Here is a 20,195-nt window from a genome sequence, read left to right as displayed (position 1 = left end):
ACTACTGAGACCTGCATCTTGACAAATAAGCATTATGCAACTATAACTCCAAATTCCAGTTCTATAGAGGTATAGATAGGAGGATCTATGTTTGTGGACATCTATGGCCATCTGAAAAGTAAGGTAATAAAAAGAACTAAAGGCACAGAGCAAGAGATAGAGTACCTTCTTAAGCAAGATGGAGGCCTTGAGTTCAAACTACAGTTAATGCCAAAACAATTTTTTTAAGTAAACGGTATACATTATTATTACCAAGAGTTTCTCTCCATGGTTCAGTTAGCTACTAGAAAGTAAAATAACTAGAATTTCAAAGTAATGGAATCAAGAATTTCTGGAATTTCTTACTTTAACTTCCATTCTTTAGGACACCGGAGATCCATTTTCTTCCATTTGTAATACTTTCCAATAAAATTTGGATCTTCAAACACTGAAATGAGAATATTTAGAAAAGGAGCCACAAATACATTCCTTAACAGGTTTAGAAATTAAAAAAAAACAATTCACTTCTCATTAATTTGGATATATAGCCATCACATAAATTATATCACTAAAGTCCTGATACAGTGTGCAGACTCCCCAAATTTCTTCTTTTCATTGGAACTTTGTAATATTCAGTGTTGCTTGAAATATGTAGACTGTGCCTTGGAAATTGTTTTCATTAAAGTGACATTTGTTTATGTATCATTTATGTTATTAGATAACATTTATGGGAAACCACTGTTTGGGATTGAGCTTCTATTGATGTAACAAGACCAAACCAACATGGAGTCAATCACACTAAGTGCCAGAAAGTCAAGTAGACACTTTAAGGAAGCAGGAAAATGCCTAAAGGAGACCAGTTTCCCCCAATACAGGAAATTCATAGCAACTAATCCAAAGGGTCCTAGTGAAGCTGAAATTGCAGAGAGATGAGAAAATCCTCTCTGTTTTAACCCTTCAGAGAAGAGTAACCAGAAGTACCTGAGGATGACCTATGTCTGGACTCTATTGTTGTTTCCTTGTTCCTCTTCCAGCTGCAATTTAACTAGTGCTAAGACTGAGTCTACTGCTGTGCCCAGAGGAACAATTGCTGTGCTTTAAGTGAGATGCTACCCAATTCAAGAACTGCCAATTCAAGCCAAATAGATCTTTAAACACATCAAAGTTTTTGTGCTTTTTAAAGCAAATAGTAATAAAGCACTAAGATAATTTATATTTTAAAAAACACAGGTATTATCATTCTACAATTTAGCACTTTGAGTAGAAAAAATATTTTGGGATTGAAAGTAACATCACAGATTTCCTTTTTTTTCTTTGCTGAGGATAACCTCAGGGCCATATACATGGGAAACAAGCACTCTTACTACTCATCTACATTCCCAGTGATAGTTCAGATCTCCATCTTTTACAGAGCAAGAATTTCAAATGATGTTCAAGGCCCGGAAGGGATCCTTTGCCAATGATAGGCAGTATTTGGGAGACAGTTCCATAGGCTGGTAATAAGGGCTCTGATGTGAGCCCAATCCAAGTACTGGGTGAATATAACGTACTCCTTTTCCGGGGAGAGGACCCTCTAATATTTAAAGATAGCTCTTACAGATTCCTTAGTTCCCTCAACTGTTTTATAGAAAGTATCTTATTTTCTAATCAAGAGACTGATATCTGAAGATTGCACTTGGAAGCCAGCCTGAGCAGGAATGTCTATGAGACTCTTATTTCCAATTAAGCACTAATACGCAGGAAATGAAGGTGTGGCTCAAGTGGTAGAGCAATACTAGCTTTGAGAGGAAAAGCTAAGAGATAGCACATATGCTGAATAGAGGTGGGTTCAAGCTCCAGTACCAACACACACACACATACACATTCATACAAAATAAAATATGAATAATGAATGATAAAAGAATATGTATGTATGATTAAGCCTATAGGAACATGTTTTTATACTATTTATATATAATACATAAGAATATATATTTTTTATTTTTTTGCTGGTCATAGGGCTTGAACTTAGGACCTGGGTGCTGTCCCTGAGCTCTTTTGCTCAAGGTTAGTGCTCTACCACTTTGGGCTACAGCCTCACTTCTGTTTTTTGGGTGGTTAATTGGAGATAAGAGTATCATGGGGACTTTTCTGCCTGGGCTGGCTTTGAACCATGATCCCTAGCTCTCAGCCTTCTGAGTGGGTAGGATTACAGGTGTGAGCTATCAGCTTGTGGATCAAACCCCAGACCCTGAGTGCTGTGTTTTGGGAACACACTTCTCTAGAAGTTGACCTGAATTTACCCTCATCTCAAGCCCCTGGCCTTTGTATAGCATCAGCTGGTCTCAGCATCTTCTCTTCCTTGGCAGTTTCTATAGTGCTTGACAAAATTTTAAATATAATCTTTCCTTTTCACACTTTCTCTTTCATGCTAATCACTAAGCAACTTAATGTAGAGAAGAAAAGCTTTGCCCAATCATACAATGGAAAGATGAGACACAGCATTAAGTGTATAATCTGAGTTCACTCACCTGTATTTGGCTAAGGAGTTGCTAAGTTTTGACATCATCTTCTTCCCACTTGAGCTTGCCCAACTATGGCTGCACATTGTGGTCACCTGGGGAGCCTTTAAAACCATCACTGTTTGGTCCTCTTCCCAGAGATCCTGAGGGAATTGGTCTGCTGTGTGATCTTCAAGAGGGAATTCTTACCAGGTCTTCAGGTGGTTCTAATGGCAGCCAAGACTGAGAGCACTACAGTGGAGACGGATATTCAGCCTCCTGCATCTCAGTGCATGTGCGAGACATTTGCCCTCACTGTAGGCTCAAGGAACCACACAATGAAAAGTCTCCTAGTGTGGAAGCAAGCATCTGCATGATGCTTCAGGCTGTCTGGCTTTTCCTGATGACAGCAGACAGACACGAGGAAGCCTATGCTCAGTCGTGCCCAGCACACGGGTCTGAAGGACTCTCTTCCTCTCACATAAACATTTCCTTATGGGGATCACATTCTGTTGTGAAGGAGCCTTTCCTACAACCATATGCATTTGTTTTTTCCCTGCCAAGCCTTTTCCTTGACATTTTTTAGTGATGGACAAAGAGGAATGCATTAATGGTATGCTTCTCCACAGGAGGGCCTATGATTGTGAACCAAAAATCATTGATAAACGGATTGCCTGTGCAGACTTCAGGATCTGAATGAAAATTGCACACTATGCTGAGATAATTTGCTGTCATATTATAAAGGCAAGATAGAATGATAGAGTAATAAATGTGGAGTTACAGGATCTGGCTTATGTCCTTGAACCACAGTTTTTTTTAAATTAAGAATTGGCATATTTCTTGAGCTCTATATGCTAGGTTATGTTCTAAGTACACCCATTCCGTGAGGTACATCTTGTGATTCTAGCTGTATCTTATAGATGAGAAAATTGGGCCACAGAGAGGTTAGGAAACATCTCCTAGCCAGGTATGGTGGTACACCTATAATCTAGCTACTTGGAAGGAAAAGGTTACGAGGATTATGATTTGAGGCCAACCTGGGCAAAAAGACAGTGAGACTCAATAAAGCAAGGGATGGTGGAATATGCCTGCAATCCCAGCTATACCAAAGGTTTAAATAGGAGGATCACAGTCCAGGCTAACTCAGTCCAAAATGGAAGAACTTATGTGAAAATAAGTAAAGCAAAAAGAGCTAAGAGTGTGGCTCAAGTGGTAGAAAATTCAAACTCCAGACCCCAAACAACAACAAAATATATTTTGTGTCACATAGATTGTAAATACCAGAGCCAGGATTAAACTCCAGTAACCTGGCTGTGGAAGTTACTTTCTTTACTAGTGAATGATACTCTCTCTCACATGTATGATCTTAGTTAAGTTAGATAGCAACCCTTTGTCTTTTCCTTTCTGTAAAACAGGGTAATACTATCCTATTTTGCCCATAGTAATTTTACCCTATATTACCCATGGTAATACTACCATGCCACAGGATTAATATACCATTGCATACATGATACAGTATGTGTTCAGTAAATAGCAGTGAATAAAAGTATGATCAAACCAGGCACTGGTGGCTCATGCCTGTAATCCTAGCTACTCAAGAGGCTAAAATCCGAGATCTCAATTCAAAGACAGCCCAGGCAGGAAAGTCCATGAGACTCTTATCTCTAATTAATCACCAAAGAGCCAGAAGTAAAGCTGTGGCTCAAAAAGCAGAGTGCTAGTCTTGAACAAAAAAGCTCAAGGACATCATCCAAGCCCCAGAATGGGCACAATAATACAACATCCCTTCCCTCATCCTCCAAAAATCCCTAAGTATGATCACATACAAAGATATCAAAAGAGTTTTTAAACTCAAATCAAATTATTACTATTCACTGTTCATAAAAGTTAATGATTTTGAGCCAGGTGTTGGTAGTTACTCAGGAAACAGATCTGAGAATCTCAGCATGAAACTAGCAGGGGCAGGAAAGTTCATGAGACTCTTATCTCCAATTAACTACCAGTAAACCAGAAGTGATGCTGTGGCTCAAGTGGTAGAGCACTAGCCTTGAGCACTGTGCCGGGCTCTGAGTTCAAACCCCAGGACCAGCAAATACTACTAGTAGTAGTAGTAATAATAATAATAATAGTAATAGTAATAATAATAATAATAAAGATTTTAAAATATGCACCTTGAGTTTAGTAACCTTACCAGATAGGAATGTAACCAAGTTATTGGAAGTTTCCTTTTTTAATTTCTGAGTTGTTGAAGAAGCATTCTACAATCTAAAAGCTCGATCTCTATTATTGCCAGGAAATTAGGCCATTAAAGAAGATAGTGTTGGATCCCATCCAACTGAACTATCAAAAGACAAAATGGCCAGCAGCATATGTGAAGTTGATATTTCATTTTTTTTGAATTAAGTATTGAAGGAAAGCTCTTGAAACATTACCAGAAAAATTCCAAGGAAAGAATGGGGCAGGGGTTGTGAAATATGGCACAAAGATTCAAAGTCTCAGATTTTTTTTCCTAGCGATAACCACTACCAAGCTGTTGTCTTTATGGAAAGGGGTAAGCTCCAGACTAGGTTAGTGACAGATACAGAGCAACAAAAGGCTTTAGGGATCACACACTTATGATCATAATTTCCTTTCATTTTTAATTGCTTGGAATTGTACTCTAACCACTCCAAATCTCCTCACCTTTAGGCAATGCTTTGGTTATTTTTTTTTCTCTAGGAATTCAGAGTATCCAAGTTCCCCTGCATTATTCTAACAAGTGCCATCCAATAACTTTTTGGGTTTGACTGAAAGTGTTTATCTCTGACTCAATACCTATAGTATGTCCAGTGATGTCACCATGTTTGAACAATGAATGGTACTGGCCTGGGACCACATCTGAGCCTTCAGTGCCTCCGTTATAGCAGTATTCAAACGTGTTTGCTGAATGGACTAAGCTGTTCCCACTATATATCTTTAAAATTCAAGCATTCATGTGTTCTAGTATTAGAAAGAAGGAAATTATTTATACTGAAATAATTGCTAAAATCTGTGTAACTAAACACACACACACATACACAACAACTGTTATGAGTAGTACTTGGGTTTGAAATCAAGGCCTCATGCTTGTTAAGTGGGTATTGTACCATTTGGATTATCTTTGACCCTGATATTTTTTTTGCCAGTCCTGGGGCTTGGACTCAGGGCCTGAACACTGTCCCTGCCTCTTCTTTGCTTTTTTTTTTTTTTTTTTTTGCTTAAGGCTAGCACTCTACCTCTTGAGCCACAGTACCACTTCTGGCCTTTTCTGTGTATGTGATGCTGAGGAATTGAATCCACGGCTTCCTGCATGGTAGGCAAGCACTCTACCACTAAGCCACATTTCCAGGCAAAAGAGTGTTTAGGAAAGAAGAACAAACAGTACAAGAAATGTATCCAATGCCTAATGTATGAAGCTGTAACCTCTCTGTAATTCAGTTTGATAATAAAATACACACACACACACACACACACACACACATATCATGGCTGAAGAGTGTAGTGTAAGTCAAGAACGACATAGCCAGTGAAGATGAAGGAAAGGACTGAGCAGTCATCACTGAATCTGGGAATCACAAATATGGCTCATTTCCAGATGCACCATGTTCACAGGCTCGCTGAGACAGAATCACAGGAGCATAGTCTCCATTGATCCATATAATGCAATCACATTCTACAGATCCAAGTCAGTGCTACCAGAAAGCTGTCCACTGCCATTCTGTCTTCAGAGTTATGGTAATGACTGATTTCCCCTTATATCTATGTGACTGGACAGCTGGGGAATCTTACATGTTCTCTACTTAATAAATTTTCTAGCTCAGAGGGCAACTTTGTTTAGAACTGAAGTTTCCTTCTAGCACAAAGCCTCCTTTACAGGGTAAAGGGAGTTAAGTAAACCCTATGAACTTCAGAACCTCACCTTTTTATTTCTCCAATTGCTTATCCCCTTTCTGGCTTTTAATCAGATTTCAGTCTAGGGGTTTACCCAAAAGAGGATCTAAATTACTAGTTGTTGAATGACTAGTACACAGAGTCAACAGAGATGTTTACCTCTCTTAAATAGCAGATCTTTGAAAGCAACACAAGCTGAGGATATTGAACAGATTAATATATACTAAAAGTACATAGGTTATGGCTAGATCACCTTACATGAATTTCTGTAGCGCTCTGTAGTTTTGGATGTGGCGATTTCAGACCACATCTTGTGGTACTCATTAAATGTGACTGTTGGAAAGTTTCTGAAACTATAAACAAAAATCAGATAATAGGCACTTTGTTGCTTTTTAAAATCATTTTATCATAATAGTCTCTTCAGATAATATCTTGTCATGAAACATTACACTGACTCACAAATTCCAACATATACATTTTTTTTTTGCAGGTACTAGGGCTTGAACTCAAGGTGCCATTCTCTCATTTGGCATTTTTGCTCATGGATGGTGCTCTATCATTTGTGTCATGCCACCTGTCTGGTATTTTGGATGATTAATTGGAGATGGAATCTGGAAGACTTTTCTGCCCAGGCTGACTACCAACTGTGATCCTCCAATCTCAGCCTCCTGGGTAGCTAGGTTTACAAGCATGAGCCATCAGCACCAGATTTTAATACACTTCTAATAAGTGAATCCAACATAAAATTCACCACCGATGAATACAAATCAAAGAAAGAAAACCTGCCCAATCCATTTTTCAATAATAAAGGTAAATATTATTCCATGTGTGTATTATGAAAAGAAACTTAAGTTTAGGATGTCTACCCTAATTACCAACATCTGAAAAGAATGTTAAGATAAGCATTATGTATACATTTCCTCATTCCATAATGATTGATTTCCTTGCATTTCCTGTCAAAGTTTTATAGTATTATTTTTTTTTCTTATTAGGAGAAGAGAATAAAAGCATGAGGATGAAAAATAACTCTTTTCTAACATCCCTACTTCCACATCTCCTTCTTTATTGCTATTATCATGTAACAACTAATAGAGCAAAGATTTTTATAAAGTATTATTAATAATGAGACAGTGACTCACACCTGTAATCGTAGCTATTTAGGAAGCTGAGATCTGAGGATCACTGTTCTAAGCCAGCATGAGAAAAAAAATCCAGGAGACTTCATTGCTAATTAATCAGCAAAAAGCCGTAAGTACGGCTGTGGCTCAAGTGATAGGGTGCTAGCCTTGATAAGAAAAAGCTAAGGGATAGTGCCTAGGTCCCTAGTTCAGGCCCCAAGTTCAAGCCTGGATACCAGCAAGCACACAAAATAAAATAAAAAATCTAAAAGTAAAAAAAAAAAAAAATGCACTGGAGAGTGTTTTTTGTTTTAACCATATTTTTTTGTTTTTGGTTTTTTTTTGGCCAGTCCTGGGCCTTGGACTCAGGGCCTGAGCACTGTCCCTGGCTTCTTCCAGCTCAAGGCTAGCACTCTGCCACTTGAGCCACAGCGCCGCTTCTGGCCGTTTTTTGTATATGTGGTGCTGGGGAATCGAACCTAGGGCCTCGTGTATCCGAGGCAGGCACTCTTGCCACTAGGCTATATCCCCAGCCCTAACCATATTTTTTTGAACACAGAGATTTTCAACATTCAATAAAAGGAAGATTGCTTAGAGATATTTTTCAAACACATACTATCAACAGTTAACAGCTTTAAAATGTAATGGGCCTTACATAGTTTCTCCAGTTTAAGTTCTTTGCTCTTTGGAAGAACAGATCATTTTTCATTTAGAATTAGCATTAATTTTTATACTTAAAGGTACCTTAAGGTAAACATTTGACTTAATTTTGAAACTAATGTAGCAATATCTAAGTATGTCAGTACACCCACTTATTTAAATAACAATTAAACACTTAATTTTAAGACTAACATTTTTCAAATGTGTTATTACTTTCTTCAATCACACTTAAAGAGAGACCTGAAACTTCATGAAGATCGATGAATCATACTATTATTGCTTCCAGAGCTGCCTGTGGTGTTTCACACTACTCAATGATATACTAAACTAACATTAATTTGCTATTGAGAAGTTTCTGCATTTGGCAATTCAGGTAACAGTATGAAAGGCTACATTATATCTCCTGCATGAAAAAGCTTGTGATCAATTTGCTGTCACAGGTCATTTGGCAGACAACAATGACCCTAGAGGAAGGAAACTGTCAACACACTGTCTCCTGAAAAAAGAAAAACCTCACCATCTTCAGGCACAATGTCCCCATTGTTTTTTTGTCTGTTTGACTATGACCCATGACCCTCTCCTTTCCCAGGGGTGACCTGTTCAATTTCAAACTGTTAGCCTTCAGGGGCTTTCTTTTCTTTCTTCCAGAATAATTAAAAATATGACCCTACTTGGTATAATAACTTTAGTTAGCTTGAATATACACAGCAGAATATGTTAAACCCTTGAGAATATGTGTATTTTCAATTCTACAAAGGAAGCAGCCTTTAAAAATAATACTGTTCCGAATAGTAATATTATAATATGCAGATGAACTATTAAGTTTACAAAGATATAACTAGTATAAGATCCAAGTATATAGTTTTAACTATTAATAAGGATTTACAGAATGTTATCATTGATGTTCTGAATAGGAAAAAGAAGAAGACATAATTTATAAGTGAATATTAGAGCTTATTATCCTGTTGGGAAAATATATGCCTAGACTTATTAATAGAAGAGTGTCTATCTTAAAACAAAGTGTTGCATGGTTTAGTATGTTGAGAATACAACACATTGCTAGACACTTCTTCCACAGTAACAATAAACAAAAAACATTGGAGAAATACTTTCTAACCTCTATTTTGAAGCCAGTAAAGAAATAATCACCTGATTTGGGTACAAGCCTGGAAAAAAAGGAGGAACCAGGTGTTGGTGGTTCATGCCTGTAATCCTAGCTACTCAGGAGGCTGAGATCTCAGGATCACAATTCAAAGCCAGCCTGGGAAAAGAAGTCTGTAAGGCTCTCATCTCCACAATAAACTATGCAGAAAAAGCGAGACGTAGTGCTGTGGTTCAAGTGGTAAAGCACTAGCCTTGAGCAAAAGGAACTCAGGGACAGTGCCCAGGCCTTGAATTCAAGTCCCAGGACAGGCAGGGGTAAAAGGAGGAGGAGGAGGTGGAGGAGGAAGGTGCTATCCTAGGCAGGGGACCCAGCATCACCACAGTGTAGGTGAGGAGTGAGGTATGAGCATGTGTGTGCTGGAGGAAGGGATAAAGGGGATGAGGTAATTGAGCTGAGTGGGGAGTTCCATATAGAAGAACTGGAATAAGTGGAAGGGGAGGAGGAGGGCTGGGGGGTGGGGAGAAAGAATGAACGGGACAGGCAAGGAAATGAATCTAAGACAATGCAAAAGAATCTACACCTGACAGGGTGTGAAGGCAAAGGCAGTTCAGGCCAAATAGTCTTCTCTATTCCGAAGACTAGGTTCACTGTTAATAGAAAGCATCGGGAGGGTCAGAAGTAAAATATGAGTTTAATTTTAGACATGGGCCTTACGTGATGAGAGGATAGACAAGTCAAAATGACCTTTAGGGGTGTGATTGAGAAATGGGGAATGGGAAAGAGAGATTTGGGTCAAATCAACATACAGGTTGATAGATGAGGCCTTAGGGAAAACCACTTTGAAAAGAGTGTTTGGTAAAAAAGCAGGGACACTGCCTCCTAGTTAAAGGGAGCCAGTGAGAAAAAGAAGGGTCCATTAAAGGAAAAACAGTCATGCTATTTTATGGAAGCAACGTTGCAGCCAAAGGAGCATGGGGTGGTATGAGCATGCATATGTATGTGGGGATGAGGAGGTGGGGGAGAAGTGCTGGGGGGTTGGGGGAAGCCAAATGGTTAAACTTTGGTTGGAGCCCTCTCACTACCATGGCCTAGGCCTTGGTATCTCAATGGAGATGGCAGGGTCTAGACTCAGCAGGCCTGTATTTCCTTCCTTCCTTCCTTCCTTCCTTCCTTCCTTCCTTCCTTCCTTCCTTCCTTCCTTCCTTCCTTCCTTCCTTCCTTCCTTCCTTCCTTCCTTCCTTCCTTCCTTCCTTCCTTCCTTCCTTCCTTCCTTCCTTCCTTCCTTCCTTCCTTCCTTCCTTCCTTCCTTCCTTCCTTCCTTCCTTCCTTCCTTCCTTCCTTCCTTCCTTCCTTCCTTTCTGGCAGGAGAGAAAAGTCTAATTCTGAACTTCTGGCCTGTGGCTGAGGTGATGCATAGCAGGAGAGAAGGGAGGCCTGTATTTTAAAACAAAACTAAACTAAAAAATGTTTTTGAAGTCCTCATTCTCTCTCATTAAACATATTATTTGGATCTTGATTATTGGCTTGTTTTTCCCCCCTCTCATATTGTACATATTTAATGATTTGTTGATATATTTTAAAAATAAATTCAATGCAAAATGACAAAAAAGCTTGAGAGACAGAGAGACACAATGTTCACATAACTTACTATCTAGTATTTTGTCCTGAGTCATCATTTATTGGTATTAATCTGCTACCATGCTGAATTCATAAGTGAAACTTTATCATCCAGATGTATAGGAATACATAGATATATGTAGGTTTTGGGTCTACCTGGGGTCTTGGTGAGGGGTCTTGAAACACATGCCTTGCCAATAAGTAGTGGGGGGGATCTGTCTGCAGCAGGTTGTGGAAAATACACCTTCTTGTGTCTCCATACTTTACATGTGTGTTTTCCTCTGCTAGAAGTCTCTGCTGGCCTACTGTATAGGTGCACTCCTGCTCTACCTTTCTACTCCCCTCCCAACACCCTTCCAAGCCTTAGGAAGCCATTTCTTCCTTTGTATTCCCTCAGTACCTCTAATCTTACCTTTTCATAGCACTTACTATATTCTATTTAAAAATAAAATATAAGCAATTAACAGATTTGGCTCAATAGGACATTTAAAAAAGATGATTCTAAGACTAGATATGGTGCTTCATGCCTGTAATCTCAGACACTCAGGAGGTGGAGCCTGGGAGGCTTATGGCTTTGAACCTGCCTGAGCATACAAGTTAGCAAAATGCATCAACATGAGTCTTAACAAATAAATCTTGTGTGTGAGCCTGTGTTTTGTTGCCTATTGAAAACAGGATTTTAACTGCCTGGCTCTGTCTCTGGGATACAGTTCAATAGCCATCTTAGTCCTTCCAGCTCCAGAGGTAATCACAATAGACTGTCACAATGTCAAGGGCAGTATCTTACTTTGAATCGTTTCTCAGTAATCGAGTGTGAATGAAACATTTACAAACCAAAAACCTAGATGGACCTGAGCTGTATTTCAGGACAAATGTATCATGGAAATTCACAGATACACAGAAAACTGCAGCCTCAAGTACACTTGGACATAGATTGTCATTGAAGTCTAGACACTGAGTTCCTTCTGAAGGCTTCACTAGGGAAGTCAGGATGGGACAAGGTAAATGCCACCCACCACACCTGATGGTGGTGTCATTTCTTCTGAGTTTGGATCAGAAGACCTGCTGAGGCTGGGACTATAGACCCTCTACCGGTCTGTTCCCACTTCTTCCTTAGCAAAGGCTGGCACTGTAACCTTATGGGCTGCAAGTAACTATACCACACATCAGACCAACTCCTGTTATTTCTGGGACATTCATATTTTACAGATGATGAAATAGTGTTTATGTGCTGGATGTCTATTACCGGCCTATTTTCTGCCTGTGAAGTGCTTTGCCCTACGTTGACAACTAATTCAAGTGATAGCAATGCCTCTACCAGATCCCACCCGAGTGGATGTTCCACTGCATTTCCAGTTCCATTTCACCCACAGGAGCCACTAAAGTTGCCTACTTTTGCTCATCTTTTATACAAGGCCAATCAAGGTAACCGGAACTAAATCAAGCTCTATTTTGATACTAGTTTGGTTTTCTACATGTGACTGGCTATCACAATGAAGCCAATGGGAAAGTGGAAGGAGATAAATGCTGCAAAACCACACTTGAGACTCAGGATCTATACCTTTTTCAGCTATACCCTCTGTTGGAAGATGCTCCCTCTATTAGTGCTTAGGGACCAACTATCAGTCCTGCCCTCTATACTGTCTCCCCTGCAGAAGACTGGACATCTCATCAGGGTAGGAGCAGATATTACCCAGATGAGTCCACACTCTGGGCATTCAAGGTCAAGGCTACAGTGTTGGGTTATGGCATCTACAGAGACCATTGCAATATTCCTTCCTGTGGAGTCTCATCTTCCCACCTACATTGCTTAGATTTGTGTTATATACAATGCACTGGGCACATTCTAATGACAGGATGTATTTTTTCTCCTTTTCAATACTCAAAAGGCACCAATGGCTCATATCTTTAATCCTAGCTACTCAGGAGGCTGAGGGTCATAGTTCAAAACCAGCTCAATTAAAAGTTCGAAGTAGAGCTGTAGTTCAAGGGGTAGAGCCCTAGTCTTGAGTGAAAAAGCTAAGGGACCCTGAGCTTAAGCCCCCCTGCAAATAAACACACACACACACACACACACACACACACACACACAAAATGAAAGGAATAGGCTAGTATATAGATACATTTAATTTCAATTCAATAGAATAAATTTAATAATTTCCCATATTCTTTCTAAAAACATTGTAAAAAGATACTAATAGCTACAAATACCTATTCCCTTTGATAAATTAAAGAAGTCATTATTACAGAAAATTTTAATCAACATTCCTTTTAGTAAATAAGTTGATAGTGTATAAAAGAAAACTCACCTCGATGTATGGAACTGTGCAGGTAACTTGTGGCTTTCATCTTCCACTGCAAAAAGAAAATATAAAGGGCTTCCGGTTTTTGTGGAAATTGGCTACATGGTTTTACATGCACTCCTTCCAACGCCTCAATAAAATGGCAATAAAGAAATAAAAATAAGGTATAAAATCACAAAGAGAGCAAAAGAAAGATGACAAGAAAAATTTTCAAGATGGAAAGCAGATGTCAAGTGGTAACTGTTGTAGGACGCCATAGAAATTTGAAACCTAACTTCATGATGTGGGAGGCCAATAAAACAACTCAGGAATAGAAGGCTCCAGTTAACTCTGAAAGGAGCGGTGAGAAGCAGATCAGAGGCCAAAGACTTACACCCTCATCTTTGCAACCAGGCAAGATGGAGGATGCATGACCTCTGGAGAAACAGCCAGAGAGATCTAGGACCAAAAGGTACTGGACACAGGACAAGAGTATAGTAAGGGACAGAACACAAGGAATAAATCACATTGATCAGAAATATTTTTGACACTCACCCCTTGTCTACCTTTCCGAGAATCAGCCTTTCTCTCTCTTCTTCCCTGCCATCTTTTCCATAGATTAGGTTGAAATTTCTCACAGGATAAAAAAAATCCAAGCCTAAAAAAGGGCTATATTCTTATTTAAAAACTCAAGAATGAGCTGAGCATGGGTGGCTCATGCCTGTAATCCTAGCTACTCAGAAAGCAGAGATCTGAGAGTCACAGTTCAAAGCAAGCCTGGGCAAAAAAGCCCATGAGACTCTTATCTCCAATAAAATATACAGAAAAATATAGAACTGGCATTGTGGCTCAAGTGGTAGAGTGCTAGCACAATGAGGCTTAGGGACAGTGCCCAGGCCCTGAGTTCAAGCCCCAGGACCGGCAAAAACTAACCAACCACCAACTCAAGAATGAAACAAACCATCAAGAAGCCCAGCTTGTATTAAGAACTTTCAATCATTTTCATAGTTCAACTTATTAAATATTCATCCTATGAACAGATAGTCAAAGGTCACTAGACAAGATTAGTATCATGAAAGCCAACCACCCCAAAAATGAGAACAAAAATTTAAGAGATGTTTTTCTAAAAAAAAAAAAATCCTCCTAGAATTACTCAAGGACAAAGAGACTGATAGCAAAAGACAATTGGATTTAAGCTTTGAGGACCAGATATGCAGACCCAACATTCAAATCACAGATGGTCAAGATGATAGCAGGGAAGTGGAAGATGAAAAAAATCATAAAAGAAACTATATAAGAAAATTTCTTGGAACTGAGGGATAAGCTTTGACATTTCAATAGCTTAACATGATGAATGAGGGGACAAAAGACAACAAAAACAGGCCAAGTCACATTATCAAGAAATATTAGCACCAGCACTGGTACTCATGCCTGTAAGCCTAGCTACCCAGAAGGCTGACATCTGAGGATCATGGTTTGAAACCAGCCTTGCCAGAAAAGTCCATGAGACTCCTCTATCTAATTAACTAGCAACAAGCCAGAAGTGTAACTATGGTTTAGGTGGTAGAGCATCAGCCTTGAGGGAAAAAAAAAGCCAAGTAAGAGCATGAGGCTTCGAGTTTAAACCCCAATATAGGCATTAAAATAAATTACATCACCAGCAATAAAAATAACACTTTTAAAAATAGAAAAGAATGAGAATAAGTGACACATAAAGAACGAGACACCTAGATAATAACATGCTTTTCAAAAGCAGAACTAGACACTAGAAGGTTAAAGTATTGTTTTACATTTCTGAAAGAAAACAATTTCCTAGCTAAAATTCAGCTAAGCCATGAGCAAAAGGGTAGAAACATTATATTTATAAGTACTGTATGCCAAGCTGTGAAGATGTGCTTCAACAATACGAAGGCACAAACTAAGGAAAGGAAACTGAGGGAGGAAACAAGCAGGACTCCAGGAGGCAGACAGGGACATGGTAGGAAAAACCTGCCAGCCACAAGTGAAGGACAGCCAGGGCTACAGAAGAGTAGCATTCAAGGGGAGAAAAGAGACAATGTAAATACTGATCAAATACCTGGCAGCTGTTTCACAGCTTGGTCAAAAAGTTTAAGGAGAGAATAGATAGTCTATTTATAAAAATAAGAGAACAAGACAGTTGTACAAGAAAATCAAGATAACCATTCATGACTTGAGATGAATATTTTTCCATTTCCTAGAATTCATTTCAATAAATATTATTTTATATGATCAGAAGGAATATATTAAAAATAGAATGTAATTGTTATTTTAATATTATTTTTGTTATTATTAAAGTATTGTGCAGAGGGGTTACCATATAAATCGGGTAATGAGTATAATCCCTCTTCTTTTCTTTTCTTTTTTTTTTTTCAGTCATGGGGCTTGAACTTGGGGCCTGGGCTTTGTCCCTGAGCTTTTTTGCTCAAGGCTAGTGTTCTACCACTTTGAGCCATGGCCCTAAATCCAGTTTGGGGTGGTTAATTGGAGATAAAAGTCTCAGAGACTTTCCTGCCTGGGGTAGCTTCAACTGATGATCCTCAGATTTCATTCTTCTGAGAAGGTAGGATTACAGACATGAGCCATCAGAGCCTGAATGTTAGTAGAGTTCTTTTTTGACAACATCACCCCAAGTTGAATATTTATAGTCATATTAATGTAACCAAACTTTATTAGGTGGATGAAGGAGAGACAATGTGCGTGAGAGGGGCTGGGAATATGGCCCAGTGGAAAGAGTGCTTGCCTCGTATACATGAAGCCCTGGGTTCAATTCCCCAGGACCACATATATAGAAAATGGCCAGAAGTGGCGCTGTGGCTCAATTGGTAGAGTGCTAGCCTTGAGTAAAAAGAAGCCAGAGACAGTGCTCAGGCCCTGAGTCCAAACCCAGGATTGGCAAAAAAAAAAAAAAGCGTGAGAATGGTGGCATGAGATAAATCTTTGTATCCCATACAGTGAAATCTGCAAAAACTGAGAAGTCTCAGATGTCACTAGCAAAGAGTAAGCTTAGAAATGAAGCAGTAGGTAAATGCCAGAAAAAAAAACAACAGCTAACTGTGCTAAGCTGATGCTGCCTCTAGGGGGCAACACTTAGGGAGAAAAGGATGTGGGCTGTACGCCAATAAAAATGGATTCCCACTCTGTTCTTCAAAGCTATAAACAAATTTCTTTGATAGAAATAGATACTTTGCATTTTTAGTTAAAGTCCCCGGACTATCTGGTACACCAAAATACAAATAGGAAAAGAAAGGTACATGACCTCAGCAAATACACCTATATGTTATAACACCCTGTTAAACTCAAGGTTTCCAAACTTTGTGATATTGTTTGATAAGTACAGGGTGTTTACAGCGGCATCATTACTGCTGGTTCCGAATAATGGTGTTTAATCTCTGTTTTTCACAAGTGAGGCATGCTACTAGACTAAATTTCTTTTTTCCCTGATATTTAGTGGGGGGGGTGGTGGTGGTAGGAAATATATCTGTACCTAGCCAGAAAAATATGGGGATCCTAAATTTTATGAGATGTCTATTAGTTCATTTGTAGACACAATTGCTCTTAAAATTGGTCTATGGTTAGAAGGATTTTTAAAAGCATTGAACTAATTAGGGAGCTTGATCTAGAGACCCATATGCTAATTACAACATTTTCATAATCTAAGTAAAACAGAATTTATTTATAAAATTATCAGGTTTTTTTTAAAAAAAGTACTGAGACATTAGTATTATAATCTCTCTTATTGCTATAATCCTCTTTATTCTGATATTGACTTAGCACACAGTTATTGTATTATTCATTAGTAAGATATTATCAGAAACTTATTACCATGCCTTTTTTTTTTTTTTGGCAGAGAAGAGTTTATTGGGGGAGAGCAAATCTGCCAGCCCACACAAGATGGAGGCATGGAGAGGCAGAGGGGAAGGAAGAAGAGAAAAAGAGAGAAAGAGAGTAAGAGAGAAAAGAGAAGAGGTTTTTCTTTATTGACTAAAAGTTATAGAAATATAACTAAGGAAAAGAGACTCATTATTTCAGTATTAGCTACTATTACTCAGTTTTATTTTTGTATTTTATATATTCCTTCCTTCAACCAAAGATATGTGTGTGTGTGTGCGTGCACACACACGCATAAATGTACCCTCACATGCATGCACATATGTTCTCTGGTATTGAGGCTTCAACTCAAAACCTCATGCTCTTACTTGATGGTTTCCCTCAAGGCTGGCACTCTACCACTTGAACCGTACTTCCTCTACTTTCATATTTTTGCTGATTAGTTGGAGGTAGGAATCTCAGATTTTTCTGCCCAACCTGCCTTTGAAGCTTGATCCTCAGAACTCAGCCTTCTAGGTTGCTAGGATTATAGGCATGAGCCACCAGTGTCCGGTTTGACCAAAGATCCAAAAAAAATTATGTGAGCTGTATGGTTAAAGTATCAAAACAGCCATAGTAGACAGAAGATAAATATTTGACCATGCATGCACTTAGAAATCATAATTCACAAATTTAAAGAAAACAACAAAAGGCAGAGTGCCTATGAAATTAGAAAGTACCAGTACTCAGAATCTAGAAAGCAAATAGTTGGTGTACATTGGCTCCTTCTAGGCTTTTCTTCCTCCAAGTTTTCACAAACAGAGGTACTTGAAAGGCCTCATTGTTCAAATCCTGATAGTAAGCAAGAGGCATCATCCTTAAAAAGTGGTCATTTAATATGAAATCTTTAGTTACCAAAAAAATTCCTTTATGATAGAATTTTTTCACCTACCAATCTAATCTGGTCTTGTCCATTCTTCTAAGGAACTTGAATTATTAGAGAATTCTCCCTCAAATTTGGCTGTGGAGACTGCATGGACTTTACCATTAAGGATGCTGCAGCATGGCCACCTTTGCTTCTAGAAAAGATTGGTTAGGCATCCGGCTGACCACTGTCCAGAGTGGTACCTGAAAAGAACTACTAAAACCAGTGCTACCAGGATAGTGTTAGGCAGCCCAGGATATGTGAGCACTGTAAGAAAGGAAGACAGAAGTCACAAGCAAAGGAGCCTATCAGGATGTGGGAAAGTCCCCAGCCCATGACCAATTGGGTATGAGCTCAGAGTTTGGTATCTTCTTGTCAGTATGCCAAGTGGAAGACCTAGCTAGCTCAAAGGCTCACCAGACAAAACAAATATTAGGAAAACATTAAGGAACAAGAGACATTTGTATGTCCGCATATCAAATACCCATCCTTCATCTTAGGATAAAAAATGTAATTCCAGATAATTCATTATGGAAAAAATCCATAGCACATTAAGAAACTTTTGACATAAGTTAGAGCCACGCCTCTCAAATTCAGTGGCTACCATCTAGAAAACCTAGGGAAGATATGACTGATTGTGAGCTTCAATGTTAGTCCTAACTTTGCTTTTCTGGAGTAACCTAGGAAAAATAAAATCTCTCTTTTCTATAGGAAATTGTTTCAAATATTTGAAAACAGTTTTAGTTGATGTTGTTGTTTTCTTTTGGTGCTGGCCCTGGAGCTTGAGTTCAGGGCCATGGTGCAGTCCTTGAGCTCCTGTGCTCAAGGCTAGCATTCTAGCCTTTAGAAGCTAGTTGTAGGTAAGAGTCTCATGGACTTTTCTGCCCAGGCTGACTTTGAACCATGATCCTCAGCTCTCAGCCTCATAGTAACTAGGATTATAGGTGTGGGTTACCTGTGTCCAGGTCTGAGAACAGATTTTATCATTGTTATTGATCTTTCCTTCCATTGGCTAAACATAGGCAATTTCTTTTTTTTCTTTCAAATTTTTATTATCAAACTGATATATAGAGAGGTTACATTTTCATACGTTAGGCATTGGATACATTTCTTGTACTGTTTGTTACCCTGTTCCTCATACCCCCCTCACTCCTCCCCCTTTTCCTTTCCCCCCTGAGGTGTTCAGTTCACTTTCACCAAACAGTTTTGCAAGTATTGCTTTTGTAGTTGTTTGTCTTTTTTTACCGTGTCTCTCAATTTTGGTATTCCCTTTCAATTTCCTACTTCTAATACCAGTATACACGGTTTCCAAAATACTCAGATCTAAGATTACAGAGATAGTGTAGGTACAACCACTGGAAGGTGATACAAGAACATCATCAATAATAGAAGCTACAGATACAGATGGGACGTTGAAAGTAGTTACAACTGTGATATAACAATCGTTTCCATCACATGGAGTTCATTTCACTTAGCATCATCTTATGTGTTCATAAGGGTATAGTTATTGGGCTCTTGTGATGCTCTGCTATGACTTGCATAGGCAATTTCTTTAGCCATAGGAAATGTGAAGTGCTAAGTTGAACATTCTCATATTCCAAACAATAGTAAGGTAAAATGACTATGTAGCCCTGGCTTAGTAGAAGTGTACTTTGCATTATTGTTTTTCATTAAACCAATATTTCCCCATGAGCATTTTCACTGAATTAACTTCTGCTGTCAAGTTAGCCTTTCACTATGTACTTGCAAATCTTGAATTTGTTGACCCCAGAGGACTCTCTGCTTATCCTATTAAAGTTGGAAGCAGAAGAAGAATGGGAAGGACCTGCTCATCACCTCCTCCTTGAAGTCCTCACTAAGGAAGAGGCTGTGGGGACCAGATGTTGATTTTATTTCTAAGTAAATGGTCTAAAAATCATTCTTCCAATGGATTTCCTAGATCTTTTTTTTTTTTTTTTGGCCAGTCCTGGGCCTTGGACTCAGGGCCTGTCCCTGAGCACTGAGGGAGCACTGAGGGACAGAGCACTGTCCCTGGCTTCTTCCCGCTCAAGGCTAGCACTCTGCCACTTGAGCCACAGCGCCGCTTCTGGCCGTTTTCTGTATATGTGGTGCTGGGGAATCGAACCTAGGGCCTCAGGTATCTGAGGCAGGCACTCTTGCCACTAGGCTATATCCCCAGCCCCCTAGATCATTTTAATCAGTATTTAAAATGGACATGAGAGAAATTCTTGGAGTATTCTAGCAGAGGCCTTTTCCGAGTGGTTGATTAATTCCTGTTGTAGTTTTTCATAT

At 39.0% G+C, this 20,195-nt stretch overlaps 1 protein-coding gene across 1 annotated transcript in view; it reads right to left on the bottom strand.

The window, feature by feature from the left end:
• Window positions 1–341: 341 nt before the first annotated feature.
• Ube2u (ubiquitin conjugating enzyme E2 U) overlaps window positions 342–20,195 on the bottom strand; it is a 34,277-nt gene continuing 14,423 nt past the window's right edge. Inside the window, exons 6-8 of the mRNA XM_048352131.1 lie at window positions 13,178–13,223; window positions 6,627–6,721; window positions 342–427 (exon numbers count right to left, since the gene is read on the bottom strand). Coding sequence (XP_048208088.1) covers window positions 342–427; window positions 6,627–6,721; window positions 13,178–13,223 — 227 coding nt within the window. The remainder of the gene's footprint in view (window positions 428–6,626; window positions 6,722–13,177; window positions 13,224–20,195) is intronic.

The sequence above is a fragment of the Perognathus longimembris genome, chromosome 7 (genome assembly GCF_023159225.1).
Source record: "Perognathus longimembris pacificus isolate PPM17 chromosome 7, ASM2315922v1, whole genome shotgun sequence".
NCBI lineage: Eukaryota > Metazoa > Chordata > Mammalia > Rodentia > Heteromyidae > Perognathus > Perognathus longimembris.
Note: the sequence above shows the minus strand (reverse complement) of the source record. Positions and strands in the feature narration are given on the sequence as shown.